The sequence below is a fragment of the Fundulus heteroclitus genome, unplaced genomic scaffold (assembly GCF_011125445.2).
Source record: "Fundulus heteroclitus isolate FHET01 unplaced genomic scaffold, MU-UCD_Fhet_4.1 scaffold_70, whole genome shotgun sequence".
Lineage (NCBI taxonomy): Eukaryota > Metazoa > Chordata > Actinopteri > Cyprinodontiformes > Fundulidae > Fundulus > Fundulus heteroclitus.
In genome coordinates, this window is record NW_023397143.1 from 1,414,509 (window position 1) to 1,430,009 (window position 15,501).

Sequence of the window (15,501 nt, forward strand, 5' to 3'; positions counted from 1 at the left end):
ATAAAAACAAGCACAACGGCAACGAGAGGCAGAAACTTCATCCTTCATCAAAACAGCCAAACACAAAAACTCATGGAAGCTGATGTAATAAACAAATAGGCTTTGTTTATTATCTGAATGGCTGGTTTCATTTCACTCAAGATTAATTTAACTATCGCACAAACGTTTCTTGTGCGAATCTATCGGTTTGATCATATTTTTAATAAAATGGTCAAATGTATTGTCAGGAATTATCTCAAAAAAGCACAAGCAGACCAAATTATCACATTGTGATTTATTGCATTTTATTACACAAAACATTTATGATGCACAGTCCCTCAAATAAAACCTTTGTTTACTTTCTTTTTCCCCCCCCCTTTTTCTTTGTTAATATTTTTTGACAAAACAAAACCGTTTCAGAAAGGAAGAAAAAGTGCTTTTTTTTTTTTTACAGGGATTTTTAGCATGTCAATAAATACAAGGACTTTGAGGTGTCGTTGGATTCTGTTTTCACATAACGGCCATGGCACTAGGATACAGACACACATGCACACTTCTCATTATGTACAAACCCACTCGGTTTTATTGGGTTATATTGTACCAAAGTTCTCAAATTCCCTCATTGTGTAAAAAAAACCACACACACACACACACACACACACACAGGCAAACCAAGCAACCTTCGAAATATAAATTACTGAAAATCCAAACATGTCCTATGGTTTGAATAGCTGCTAAACTGAGATTTTCCTTTATTAGGATTGTATGATTTAGTAAAGATGCCAAAGCCTTTTATTCAAAATAAAATCTTGTCCGATTTTATGCCTTTTGTTTTAATTTAGGAGAAAAAATGTGAACGTATTCTGGAGTTTTTTTTTTTTTTAGTATAAACCTTTATAAAGCAATGTCTTTTTTTATTTACTAATGAAGAATACCTTTTTTCATTGAAATGGATAAGGCACACCTTGTTTTATTTTTGATTTATTTATCTTTTACCCAAATACTAATTATGAAGCTGTAAAATTTACCCAGAATCTAATTGAAAACTTGGATTTTTTTTTTCTTCAAGATATTAAGTAAATTGTCATTTCAGATGCAAACAATTAATTGTTTACGTTTAGCTTTCCTTCATGGCTGCTTTGAGAGAAAAAAAAGGGAGGAGTCTTACCTCTAATGTATGAGCCCTGTCCAATGGGCCACAGTGACATTTTAAATTTTGTCTTCAATAATCTGACAACCTTCGAGAGGCTGCAGTCCTGCTTCTTTTATCAATTGCATCCATTTAAAATCCCACAAGTTTGAAGGTGGGTGAAACGGGGGCGGAAGATGCTATACAAGAGAAGCACGATGGGTCCGTCAGCTGATGTAAAAATCACAGACAGAGTTTCTGCTGATAATAAAAGCTGGAAGGTGATTGGCTTCGGCACACTGGCCGCAGGCTGAATGTTCCCGTCCGTTGGAAAAGAACAGAAGAAGATGGCAGATTTGTCCCTTTTCTCCTTCTGTTCACGTTTCGGAGGATTAGTCTTTTCTCCAGGACTCTTGCAGGATCTTCCAAGTGAGGTCAGGCGGCGTCACTGACGGCAGATCCGGAGTAAAGATCCAGAGGTCAGGGGGGGGAGAGCTAGCGGCTGAGGGGGAGCTGAGGCAGCGACATGGCCTGGTGAGGGAGGCTCTGAGAGGTGAGGATGGAAAACGGATGACCTGGAAAACATGTATTTGGAAAAAAGTACACACCCAAATGAATATTTGGTCTTTGAGAAAGCTTTGTAGACATTTTAGGGCTGGGAAAACAAAAATGGAGACTCACTATCGATGTACCCGTGAAGAGCCACCATGCGCGCGCGCTCGGGACTGCCGAAGGGGGAGTAATGCAGCTCATCGGGCAGCGACGAGGGTATCCTGGACTGAGGATGGCCCTGCGGAGCACCGCTGTGCTGCGGCGTGTGCTTTTTATGCCTCGCTCTGCAGTTCTGGAACCACACCTATGAAGACACAAACATCATGTAGTCACACTTTTTTACTTACACCGCTGTATGCTGAGGAATGTGTCTTTCAACGTCGTTCTTAAAAGAAAGAGGTGTAAAGAAACACCCTAAATATTCTACATATCAGCTTGGATCAAGACGAAGAGTTATATAATTTAGTTATTTCTATGTCGTGACCTTTCTGACCTGTATAACTCTTCTGCTCAGGCCCGTCATGTCGGCCAGCTTCTGTAGCGTCTGGGCATCGGGATTGTTGTCCTGAGCAAACTGCGCCTGCATGATCTGCATGTGAAGACAGTTTATAAGTAGAGGAAAGCACGAGATCTGCTAAAAAAAAAGATGCACAATTTGTTAAAAAGGTTAAAAGGGAGAGGCTGACGCACCTGTAGCTGCTCTGCCGTGAACGACGTCCGTGCCCTTTTGGCAGGTTTGGGCTGACTGTCTTGTTCTGTCGGGACGGCGCCCTCTAATGTAATACCGTTACCTGAAAGAGACACTGACGGTTCAGGGACGAAAGCCGATGCATATTCACAGCAGAGGAGTGTCACAGATATCTGATTTTCTATTTCTTCTGCAGCACGTCCCACACAGTCACCTTATTATTACCTTTTGAACTTCCTCACACTCTATCATGTTACGACCTCAAACGTGTTTAAATTTAAAGGAATTTCATATGACAAACAAACTCACAGTAGTGCATAGTGGACCGAAAAGATTACCTGGTTCTTAAAGTTTGGATTTTTTTTTTTACTTTTTGCAAAAACAATCTGAGAAGTGCGCCTCTCATTTCTGCTAATGCTTACAGAACTAGTCTTCATTGCAATTACCACAGCAGGTCTTGTATGGTACGCCGCTACCAGATTTACTCCTCTAGAAACTGAAACTTTTGTCCATTCCTCTTTGCAACATAGTTTAAGATTAAGAGCTCAACTGAATTTTTGACTGGGCCATTCTAATACTAAGACATAATGCCTGAAAGGGGTCCCACGTCATTTACAGCCTCTTACAGCTTTTCTACCGGAATCGTTCTGTATTTAGCCCCATCTACCTTTCGATCAACTCTGACCAACTTCCATGTCTCTACTGAAGAAAATGACACGGCAAGATACAACCACCACAGGTTTTCATGGTCAATTTGGTGCGTAGGGGATTTTAGTTTCCCTCCAGACACAGCGTTTTGCATGTAGGTCAAAACCTTTTAGACTCATTGATTGGAGAGATTGCTGTGTGCTCTAAATGGCTTGTGGAAAATTGCAGAAGGTCTTCTTTTTGCCATTTTTCAACAATATGTTTATTCTTGCAACTCCTTTACAGAGGCTATATTTGTGGAGAGCGGGCCAAGTTGTCCTATCAGCTTTGGTGGTCCCTATTATGTTGGTTGGTTTTCAGTTTTCCCATACTATTTTCAGATATAGTTCTCTGTGAGATCCTCAAAACTGTTTGTTTTTTTATTACCCAACCCAAACCCTCCTCAACTTTATGCCGAGCTGTCTGCTGTGTCCCTTTGTCTTCATGATGATTGTGCTTTAATGTTCTCTGACAAACATCTGAGGACTTCATAAAACAGCTGAATTCATACTGAGAATAATTTACACACAGGGGGACTCTTTTTACTACTCAGGTGACCAGAGTAAAGAGAGTGAATGCACTTCAGATTTTTAATTGTAAGGGATTTTGAAAGCTTAACTTTGCTTTTTGTTCTACTTCCAAAATAGTTTTATTGCTCTGTAACAAAAAATCCAAAATAAAAAGATATTACCTTTGTGGTTATTACATTTCAAAACGTGAAAAAGTTCAAGACAAAGTATAAAGGATTTCTCCACTATGGTCAATCTCTGGTTTTATTTACACCGACAGGACTTCAACATAAAGTCACTAAAGATTATTCTGATTATTATTAATCTCACCGACATCAAATCCCTGAGGATTTAACCAAATAAGGCAAGACATATCATATTTAATTGATCTAATTCAGGGATTCCCAAACTTTTCAGCATGCAACCCCCAAAATACTGTGCCACAGATTGGTGGCAGGTGCACTGAAAAAACGGGTCTAAAAATAAGTAAAATGTTCTTAAAGTTAGTGTATTTGTCCTTGATTTGAGCAGGTAAAAAAGATTATTTGCCAATGGGATGAGTATTTTGACCCCCAAAATAAGATAATTAGACATCCTGCACTTGAAATAAGGTGATGGAGATGAGTTGTTCCTATTTTAAGTGCAAAAATCTTATTCCACTGGCAAATAATCTTATTTACCTGCTCAATTCAAGGACAAATACACTCATTTTAAGAACATTTTACTTATTTTAAGTTCCGTTTTTGCAGTGTGGGATTGATTTATTTTACTCTTTGAGAGGAAATTATGAAAATAAAGTCAGAATATTTTGAAAATTATGAATAAAGTAGTATTTTTATAAGAATGAGGAATGTTGAGCATCTTGGTATCGGTTTCACAAGTAAAGAAACACAAAATCTTTTTAGCACATCAGCATCAAATCATCATAAGAGGCGTCTCGTGACCACCACTTTGGGAACCCCTGATCTAAATAATAGTTTTTGGTCACAAGACACTGCTTTATATTCTTGCAGTATGCAGAAATTTGCTTTGTATGCAGTTTTGGTGAACATCTTTGCCCCTCACCACTCTCGGCTGCCCGCTTGAGGTTCTCCACCATGGTGTCGTAGTGGATCCGGCACAAAACCTTCTCCTCCACCAAGCCAAACTCCTCTCCCGTCGACAGCTGCCTCTTACACGAGTAGCACGCGAAACACGCCAAGTGGTACGCGTTCCCCCTCGCTCGACGCACCCAGTCGCTGGCGTATATCTGCCGCCCGCAGCGGGCACACTTAGTACCAAACCTACTGTGAAGGAGAGAAGAAGAGGACGGCACGGGGCAGGGAAGGAGAAGGAGAAGGAAACGCAAAGAGATAAATGAGGGCAGTGTTGGCTTGGAGACAGATCTGAAAAATGCTAAATGCATGGTCACATCCTTTTCTTTGGGATTCTTATGCATTTCTTTCTTTCTTTCTTTTTTACCATGATGAACTCTGTGTGTGTGTGAATGTGTTTTTAAACTTGTGGCATTTTCCTAAGCCTTAGAGGGAAGAAACCTTGGAGGAGGAGGAAGCTTTCAGAAAAAAAGAAAAAACCTGCAAGCTGAGCCTAGAATACAAACAAACCAACACCTGCAATTTCCTGGTTGAACCATGAGGTCCCTGACACACACACACACACACACACACACACACACACACACACGTAAACACACATTATAAATTAGGTGGAGGGGTAGGGAGTTGCACACAGTGGAGGAGGAAAGAGGATGACATCATTACAGGTCACAAAAACTGTAACTGATAGTAGCTGTGAGCTCGTCGGTCTGTTATTTACTGCTCTGGGTGGGCGGTTTGGGGAGTTGATGGGCATGGGTAGGAGATTATTAGCCGAGGAGTTACTATAAGAGAAAGGGGATAGCTGTAAGTGAGGAAGTGGACAATATGTTGTCAAAACAACAAATGACGCTTGAAAAATCCAGAAAAACAAAGATATAGCTACATTTTTAGAAGCTGTAGATGGGACAGCTGAGGGAAATAGAACATATTTGTAGATATAAATTATTTTGCTGCAAATCTAATACTTTCATTTTGAGCTGCTCAATGCACCAAATCACAGCCGTCATCAGAATACAGACATGTGCAACGCTGCGAGCGCAAAAGATTGCTCAGCCTCTGCGTCCCCTTGATGCCGACCCCTGTTGTGGATATTAGTGACTGCTGTGCTGATGCTGATCAAGACTGGAGGAGATATTGTGGTGATAGAGCAAAAAGGGAAGTGTGAGCAAAAGGTATGTTGATCAGAACTGATATCAACAAACTAAACTAGTCCCCTGTGTTTTAACATACAGCACTAATCATCAACAAATATCATCTCAAGGCGCTTTGCATGATAAGCTGGTGTCATATCTGATTACATAGAAACCTCTTTGGTCCAAATTCAGTTTGAATCAGTCCACTTCATACCAGACCAACGCAGTCATTCAGCCAGACTGAGATCAGATTGCGTACAGTCCAGATATAATACACTATACGGTCAAAGTCAGTTGATCACAAGTTGCCTGTTGGCAGAACAGTTAGCAATCTAGGCAAGCCGGTCGATTTCATCAAGTCATTAACTCAGTCAGCATCTCCTCATACAGAGCAAGCATGCGGTGACAGTGCGAAGGAACAACGCCCTTTTAAACAGGAAGAAACATCCAGCAGATTCAGGCTCAAGATTAGTGGCCATCTGCCCTCAAGCAGCTGGATATTAAGACGACAAGAAGCAGACAGGAATAAAGGATCAAGTCTGATTTCTCTGAAAAAGGAAACGAGAACAGAACGCAGAGTCAACGTTAACTAGTTCTTATCAATGGCTCCTTTCCATTAAACACAGAAGCACTGAGCCAGGTATACTTTCCAACATTAGCACTAACCAGGAAGTGGACAACTAAACACAGAAACATAAGGCCAGCTGTACAGTCTATAGCAGGACTCTTCCTCTTCATCTTCATCTTGACTGCATACCGAGGAGCTAATTCAACCATTTGATTCAGGTGTTTTGGACCAGGGAGACATCAAAAAGCTCCAGGACAGGAATTAAAGACCTCTGGTCTGTATTTAACCCCCCCTTCCAAATTTGTTTTAGAAATATTAGACTTAGGACAGTAAAAATGTTTTCAGTTATTTTCCAGATAAAATACAAAATCCATCAATGATGTCGTCTGTATTTTATTTTTTACCACTTTGTCTTTTTACCATTTTTTTTTTCCATTCTTAAAGTTGCTGATTGTAGTTTTAAACCATGTATCTCAAACAGGAATAAATCAGATGCCTAACTTTTTCAGATGTGTCCAAATTTAGAACAATTCTGCATGATATCAGGTCTAATAGATGCTGTAAAAGGGACCTAAAATGTTATAAAGATTCTCTGCTTTACACAAGAATGGATGGGGGGGGGGGATTAAGCACTGTTCTGAAGTGTCCATTATGGACTTTAATACATGTTAAATGCTTCTGGTTCAAGATGGTTGGGGTCAGGTTAAGAGCCATTGTTGAGGTCAGCAGCTGGCGATTCTGGTGAAGGAGGCAGCCTGGAAAGAAAGAGTGTACTGAAGTGTACAGCCGGATTTTTGGCGATTAATGCTTGCTAGGGAGACGTTCTTTTAGATATGCGAAGAAACCAGAAGTAAAGCACAAATTTAAAGCCGTATCTTAAAAGAATTTAGAGAAATGGGGGTAAGGTTGGGGTAAGGCAGGTTATGGATATCCAGCAGGAAGGCCCAAGCAAAGGGTTGCAGTGGAGAGGGACGTCAGAGGGAGAGAGAGAGAGAGCAGGAGGACAAGGGTACGTTGCCAAGTGAGTGGGTTTGGCAGCGTTTCAGTGCACTCAAGTCCACTCTGTCTGGGATGAAAGCGCACTACAGCCCCGACATCACAAGGTTACGAGCTCCTCTTCTGCTACAAGAGCGAGAGGGTTCGCTTTCACGCATGTAGCGTCGCAGAGGGGGGGGGGAAAGTCACTGACTCGGCGTTCCCTTCTGGGTTCTATCGTTTCGGAGCGGATCGGCGAGTAATAAATAGATCCGATAAATTGTTACTAGCCACAGAGGAATAAAACTCGCCACGGCGCGGACCGTGCTCGCGAGCCAGCGCAGAGCCTTGCCAAGAACAAATTGACCCTGTGGCTCGCCGTGCGCGTTGTTTCAAAGGATTTCAACCCCCCCTGTTCTACAGTAAGGAGGAAAACGTTGGGAAACATTTTGACTAATCCAGCATGACAGCTTGTCAGTTTCATGCTAAGAGACAGAACCCAGAAAAGCTGCACACCATCTTTCAACCTCCTCTATCTTCATCAGTTTCCCCTGTCTACCCTTTTTTTTTTTTTTCCATTTTAGAAAAACATACTTACGTTGGGAAATTGTCCTTCCTCGCCACCTCTACAACATCCTACACCACTAAACTCGTTTTCATTACCTGCCCCTCTGTTGTCTAATTTTCACATCATTTTTACAGTAATCTACCTGCTGCTACGAGGGAAGCTCCTGATTTTGTTATTGTTTCTTATGAGCTTTGAGAAATCCACCAGGCTATTATTAGATTTGTTCAAACAGAACATGGCTGGCTGTGTGGTTTTACGGTCTGTGCCAGGTTTGCAGCCGAGGAATCAAATAAGGCAAGAACAAAAAAAGAGGAAGTTATTCCCATAATTCACAGATTCTTCTCGAATTTGTCATTTTTACTAGACTCAAAGTAACTAAACTAAAGCACAAAATAGAAAGTTTTTGTGCTTTACCCTTTGAGACTATAATTGTTGAACTGCTTTGATTAAGAGAGTTTTTATTCAAATATATGATCTGTATGACATGTCTTGTTAAAATTAGTATTTTATTTACTTGCTTCGTTTTCTAATTCCAGCCATTCTCTCTGCGTCCATTTCTTTCTTTCTTCTTTTTTTTCTTTTGCAGCTATGGAGACCTAATCAGTTAACCAAAACGTGGTGAGGCGAGGAATAATTACTGTTCCAAAAATAACAAAAAGGAGTGCACACGCATAAAGAGGTGCACGAGCGTTTATGCGTGCAACACACACACACACACACACACACATGGTTGCAGCATCGATGTCCTAGGGAGCTCCTGATTAGCCCCGCAGAGCAACTTCCCGTGTTGCCTGCAGCTCGTGGACGTTCACGGACGAGGTTTCTGCCGAGTGGGGCTGATAAAGAGACATTTTATACACGAGTGTGTGAGAGATAAACCTCCCCAAGGTCTGACATTGGTTTGGGAGGCACAGCAGGGGCTCTATCTCCCTCAAGAACCCCTTTCAACTCCATCCCTGCACACACACACACACACACACACACACACACACACACACACACACACACACACACACACACACACACACACACACACACACACACACACACACACACACAGAGGGAAAGCCACTCTGATTTCCTGCTATTACCCCCCATTAAAGGAGCTGTCAGTCCAAAGCCAGATGAGAGGCTGACACAGATGAGGAAACATCTCCAGAGGTCTGAAAGCCGCCTGGAGGATCAGGACTCCAGCGGTGTTTAGCTGACTTCATGGCCTGAGCCCAGACTGCAGTTTGTGTTTACAGAACGGGCCGAGCCGCAACGGGCCCTGCAGCAGGACCAGGCTGTTTACGGCAATGGTTCTGCTCAAGAGAGACAGCAAATCAAAATGTGAGTATCTTATGTACAAAAAAACAAAAAAAAAAAAAAAAACTACCCATCGTTTTTTTTGTAAAAAATCCTGAGAAAATCTGCCAGAGGGTTAAATTTTCGCCTTGCTGGAGCTTTGTCTGTAAAATAAATTACTAAAAGCTCCAACTGCAGGTATATCACTCACTGGAGGCCTCTTTTAACACAGGCACTGCACACACCCACTCAATTTCTTCATCAAGAACCCCAACGATCTGGTGAAAATGAATCGGCTCGTTATTCTCGCTGCAAAAATAGCAACAAATCCTGTGTTTCAAAGGCAGAAAAAAAGGTGCTGCTTTACCTGTGTTGACTTTGAGGGGGGGGGGGGGGACACAGAGCTGCTTTCTTTATTTTCCCATCGACCTTAGCACTGACTATTAAAATAAATCCAGATATTGTTAAATCAAATAATCTGTTACTGAGTCGACACACCTTCAAAATGAAAGCCTAAAAATGTCGAAGCAGTTGCAAAATGACTGACGGGATCATAAATTAACAGATTATTATTTTTGTATTCTATACATTTTTTTAAAAAAATGTGTCCCTGCTGAAGTGTGCAGCTTCATGTCTCTTTGCATCTGAGTTTCAGTTTGGATAAGAGTCATATTTATGTCAGGAACATGCTGGACCAGACTCTCGGGGCGGTCTAATTGCCGGTCTGGAGGCCTGTGGGTCTGGGGTTGGAGGACAGCTAATTGCGGGTGATTATAAACCTCAGAGCACTGGCCTGGCCTGGTGTCAGGTTCTGATCAGACAAACACCCAAGTTTACGCGCGGTTCTGTGCACTCTCCTCCTCTACTCTTGTTTAGCACGCACGCACACACACAAACATACATACAACCTGCAGAGTTAGGCATAAATATGCATCTGGGTCTGCATACCCTAACCAAGCTACTGAACATTTTACTGACTATATTACTATGCTGTTGCTGGTGTGAACCCAATTTAACCCCACGTACCACACACACACACACGTATGCATACAGGCATAGATACATAAAGTATGATTTTTTTTAAATTAAAAAGCAGATCCAATAATGAAGCCATCAAATTTTGCAAGCCATTCAGACTGCCTATGCTGGAATAATACATTTGGGCATAACTGTCTCCTCCTTATGATCACCCAAATCTTAGACTGCCTGGTCATTTTCATGATAGGATTCAAGTTGGGACTCCGGCTGGGCCACTCCAATCATCAACAAATTATATATATATATATATATATATATATATATATATATATATATATATATGATTTGTACTTGTCAGTCCTGAAAAGGACTTTGAGATTTCTGGTGAGTTTGCTTGTGCTGTGTAGAGAAATTGAACCAAAGTGAATTTTGGGCTCGGGACCGATCATGATGACAGCAGCTGAATTCTGACTACTGTGTGTGTGACAAGGTTTGATGAATGGGAAAATATGTCGTTAACCATGAAATAACAGCAAAACTTCCAGGCTGAGTTGGAAAAATAATACATCAAATACACCAAAGGACCTCTAATAAACGCATTTTTTTAAAACAATTTAGTCAACTCCAAGATAATAATAATTTAAAAAAAAACTGGTCAAACGTGCATTCCCCCCCCCCCCCCCCCACAAATAGGCTAAATATAAAGATTTGAACTCTCAAAACTAAATAATATTCAATGCCTATAGGAAATTTACCCAGACAGTGGTGCTTTCCTTTATGTGGCTCTTAGAAATTCTGTGTCGTGTAGCCATAACAACAGCGCGGATCTTTCAGCTCTTCAGTGTGAGCAGAGGCTTTTATTTTGATACACACTTTCAGCTTTTCAAAGAGCCTTTCACAATTACATGAAGCAGCCCGCATGCATCTCAAAAGACATGTAGGACGCACGGTGCGCGCGCACACACACGTCTCTGAGCACGTGTGCGTGTGGACGAGCGGGGAAAGGGGGGGGGGGGGGGGGGGGGCAGACGTGGTGTTATGAAAACGCGACCATAAACTTACCCCTACCTGAAATAATCCATTTTGCAGAAGATCTCCTTGTTCTTGATGTAGCAGCTGCTGTGCTGACGCAGCGACGTCCTGCACACCGAGCACTCCAGGCAGCGCACGTGCCAAATCAGGTTGTTCACCTGCGAAAAGACACCAGCCGTGTCAAATGCACGAAACTACCCCCCACACCCCTCCAAAAAAAAAAAAAAAAAAACACACACACACACACACACACCAGGGAGTGAGCTTGTCGGTGGGAAAACCTGCAGAGCTCATTTTAAATTCGCTGCAAACGTGAACAAGTTAACATTTCCAGTGAACACATAAAACATGTGTTTGTTGGGTTGAAAACAAGCAATTATGTTAAGTGTTTACCAGTAAAAAAAAAAAAAAAAAAAAAAAAAAAAAAACTGGAAATGAGACGTTAACACAAAGTGGGACAACTACCCTCGTTCACTTTTCCGAGTGATAAGCGCTGAACACAAAGTCTGATATCGGCTCACTTAACGAGATTATCGCCACTTTCCCCCGGAGAAGAAGCACTACAAGCTTACTACTAAGGATTTGCGTTTAATATCCGTGTCACAGTCAAAAGGAAGATTTTTGTCCCCCAATTTGTTTTGTTCCTGTTTATTTTTCCAGGTTTGTAATCAGTCTATGTTTTATGTTTATACAAAAAACACGTTATTTTCATCTAATTAAGATCCAATTTTGCGATATAAACATAGCTTTTTGTTGTTATTCCTTTTAGGCTGAACTTTTTAATTAAGCCACCTAAATAGAATAAATGGGAAATAATTTTCTTTTATTGTATAAAATCATAAAGCATAAATATCACAACAAAAATTACATAATACTAATAATAAATCATAATAATAAAACTAATAACTACTACTACTACTACTACTACTACTACTACTACTAATAATAATAATAATAATAATAATAATAATAATAATAATAATAATAATATTAATAATAATAATTTCATCACAATCATTTTGAAGCTTGTGAAATGTCTGCTTGAGTTTTTTTTTTCGTTGCCCTTACAGCCGCAACTTAAGGAGCAGCTATAAAAAAAATTCTGAATCAGGATAATTATTCATGTGGTCTGTTAAGCGTTTCCTAAACCACTAAATCACGAGTGTGTGCATCAAAATATGCAGAGCTGAGTTGACAAAGAAAGTCTTACAATAAGGAGAATTTTACGTAAAAAAAAAAAAACAACCGCAATTTATATATATATTTTTTTTTTAATCAAAAGAGATATTTCAAATATTAGAATTTAAAAACAAACCACAGTAAGACGTAATTGTTTATCTATTTAGATACTTCGTTTGCAGAAGAAAATAATTTTTATTTGTAAGGAAATTTTTCCTATATATCTGTTTAAAATAAAATCAGAAACCAGACTGAATAAACGTAATAACTTGAGGACACGGACGATTTTTTTCTTTTGATGTAAACGTTTCATTAATGACGATGTTTAACAGGATATATATATTAACTGTCATAAAAGTTTAAATCTTTAATTATTCCTTTTGTTTCCTCGGCGCTGGCTGTCAGCATGAGAACAAAGTGTTGTGAGATAATGGGCCCCTTTAAAAGCACAAGTTTACGAACATTTCACGGTGGAGATAACATCAGCCGCATCTGTTAACATTCACGATCCTTTCAAATAATGATAATAACCTTCTTAGACTTGTTTCATAAATGCTTTTGATTTTATTCGTTCCGCATTTCTGTGTTGTTGTTTTTTTTTTTTTTTAAGTGCCATCGTCCGGCACAAAAGGCGCATTAAGATGTTGAGACTTTCTTTTCACTCCAACACACCAGAGCAAACACCGTTTTATTCCCAGTTAAGACCACAGTAAACACGCGCGCTCTGCTTCTGTTTGCGCTGCGCAGCCAGCCTGCTTTCTGTCCGTGGTCCGTGCCAGATCTGACAAACGGTCTCAAACGAGGGCAAATTTGAAGTGGAGGAGCGAGGTCTCCCTCCGGCTCACCTTCAGCAAGTATCTGTCCAGGATCTCCAGCCCGCAGCTGGCGCACACGTTCTTCCCGGTGGACGGCACGGAGCTGGCGCTGGAGGTCGGCGAGCACACGGACGGGGTGGACGGAGTGCTGGGAGGAGAGCGGATGTCCTCCCGCTCCATGTTGGAGCGCTGGGACTCTCCGTCCGAGTGAGACTGAAAACAGAGGCAAACAAGAAGGTCATGTTTCGCAGATCTATGTCGCCATTTTTTTTAATGGCGCATACTATAATGAACATGTGCGGAGTCATCCTTGCGCGTTAAACCATAGAAAGGCGCTCACCATCGGCGTGTGTCTGGAGCCCACGGTGCTGCGCGGGGTTCCCGGCGTGCTCTGGTGCTCGGCGCAGATCACCTACAAGAAAACCTCCAGTGAGCTGCTGATCTTCATCGGTTCCCAGATCTCATCTTCAGCCGCGAGAAGAAAAAAAAAATCCCCGGGAGACGTTTGCAGGAGCACCTCTTCGGGGGGCTGCTCCTTTTTATAAAGCAGTCCCGACAAATAAACCGCGCTTAAATCAGCAGACGGGGCCCCCGCAACAAAAGGCACATTTTAATGAAGCTATTTCAATTTGGATTGATTTTTCCCCATGCCCTTAACCCATGCCTCCGAGAATAATAGTATTTTCTGCGCAATCCAGGACAGCAAGAGTGGAGGGGGGGACAACTACCTGTAATTACAAATAGCTGCGGATAAGAGGGACCCGGAGTGTCAATTTCAACTGTCAATCAGCAGAAGGCAACGGGTCACCCAAAGAATTGCAAATTTGATTTTTAATGGCTGTAATTAAAATCTAATTCTCTTCAGGGCGAACTGGCTGCATGCGCTCGACACAGACGGAGAGACAGGGGGAGAGAGAGAGAGAAAGAGAGAGAGGGAGAGAGAGCCTGGCGGACCGCAAATCACGCTATTCATAACAGAGAGGGAGCGTGCCTCCTCACGGCGGCTGGCGCGTGCGGCTGATCTCAGTACACAAGCCGTGATTCCTGTGACATCACAGAGAGACCAAAAAAAAAACGCGAGGCTGCGGGATGGAGTCCGGTCGGAGCGGGCATGCAACGGTGGATCCGGCCAATGGAAATTAGTTCACATCAGATCAGCAGGGTTTTTTACGCATAGAGTTTACGCATGAAGGGGGGAGAAAAGTATCTAAACCCAGGTGCCAAACTGCGCACAAGTCCAATATCGTTGCGCACAACTTATACCGGTGTCCCAAAGTGTCTGTACCTGCTTTGTTGGAATTCCTTCAGACAGAATCTTGTTTCCCTCTGAGAGAGGGGGCAAAACTTCATTTTTCCAGTACATGAACCCCCTGAAGTCTCAGCGTTCAGGGTCTCCACACTCTGCGTCTAATACCAAGGGGGGGCTCCAATCTGCGCTCGGCGTCAAGGCTTGCACCATCCGTGGGATATCTGGCGCACAGTTGTTTTTTTTTTTAACACACAATGCGTTTTTCTCCGTACGGAACCCCTCAGCGCGCTGTGATCTGCGCAAACCAGACAGAAGCTTCGCAGATGCGATGACTCCCGTATTCGATTTAGACTTCTTCTCTCCGCTTTCCTTTTTTTTTGTCTTCTCTCTCTCTCTCTCTCCACCTTTGAGCAGAAGCCCGTCTGCCCGCAAGGGAATCAAACGGAGGGGTTGGCAGCTTATTTACTCCGCGTCTTCAGGAGAGGCCGGCCGGGCTGCAGAGGCGACCAGAGCGCAAGGAGAACAGACCCGAAGTGTCTGCGCAGAGCTGCAGGGAAAGTTTGCGCGGCTCTGCAGGCCTGCCTCGTAGTTAAATGAGGGGGAGGGAGAGGAAAGAGTTTCAGAAGGGTGGACACACTTCTTTAACAGCTGTGACACAAACTTACTCGAGCTATGCAGCTGCAGGTTGGATTTCTCTGGAGGAATAATACAAAAAAAAAAGTGTAATAATGTATTAATGGTTTTGTGAATGAAAAGTAATAGAACCCAATTAAAACGCGGTTATTTGGGAATGCAAAAATTTGACAATACAAAATGTGTCACATAAGACCTTAAATGTTTCTATCCTATTAATTTCGATTTTAATAATGTCCTCCCAGCGTTTTCAAATGGGGCTTCCGTCATGTCTGGTTCATTAAAACAACGAAGTAAATATAAAACTCGAAACCGCAGAGGAATGTAAGAATAACTCGTGTCTTCCTGAAATTGCAAGTTTAGGTCAGAATGGTTCACCTTTATTTCCCATGATCATGAACTTATTTTTCGATTTCCAGGCCTAGCTGACTCTTAAAAAAAAA

At 41.8% G+C, this 15,501-nt stretch overlaps 1 protein-coding gene across 3 annotated transcripts; it reads right to left on the reverse strand.

Moving 5' to 3' along the window:
* Positions 1 to 350: 350 nt before the first annotated feature.
* On the reverse strand, positions 351 to 14,994 carry lhx6 (LIM homeobox 6). 3 transcript variants are annotated; one of them, XM_036133934.1, is made up of 9 exons: positions 14,462 to 14,994; positions 13,517 to 13,588; positions 13,207 to 13,389; positions 11,219 to 11,340; positions 4,610 to 4,827; positions 2,351 to 2,451; positions 2,154 to 2,249; positions 1,790 to 1,964; positions 351 to 1,692 (listed from the first exon to the last, which is right to left on the reverse strand). In XM_036133934.1, exons 1-9 carry the CDS (start codon positions 14,537 to 14,539, stop codon positions 1,604 to 1,606), a joined length of 1,134 nt encoding a protein of 377 aa, XP_035989827.1. In that variant the 5' UTR covers positions 14,540 to 14,994; the 3' UTR covers positions 351 to 1,603. The 3 variants fall into 3 exon arrangements, with proteins under 3 accessions (XP_035989827.1, XP_035989826.1, XP_035989828.1); XM_036133933.1 differs by having other exon boundaries at positions 4,610 to 4,830; positions 14,462 to 14,993; XM_036133935.1 differs by having other exon boundaries at positions 351 to 1,683; positions 4,610 to 4,830; positions 14,462 to 14,992.
* Between the last annotated feature and the right edge of the window lie 507 nt (positions 14,995 to 15,501).

What these genes read in the sequence shown, in the direction of transcription:
- lhx6 (XM_036133933.1), bottom strand. Translation starts at nt 14,539, where the DNA reads ATGTACTGGAAAAATGAAGTTTTGCCCCCTCTCTCAGAGGGAAACAAG. An exon ending in CAAGCGGGCAGCCGAGAGTG is followed by an intron (nt 2,452 to 4,609) that starts GTGAGGGGCAAA and finishes TGTCTCTTTCAG; the next exon opens with GTAACGGTATTACATTAGAG. An exon ending in TGAGCAGAAGAGTTATACAG is followed by an intron (nt 1,965 to 2,153) that starts GTCAGAAAGGTC and finishes GTGTCTTCATAG; the next exon opens with GTGTGGTTCCAGAACTGCAG.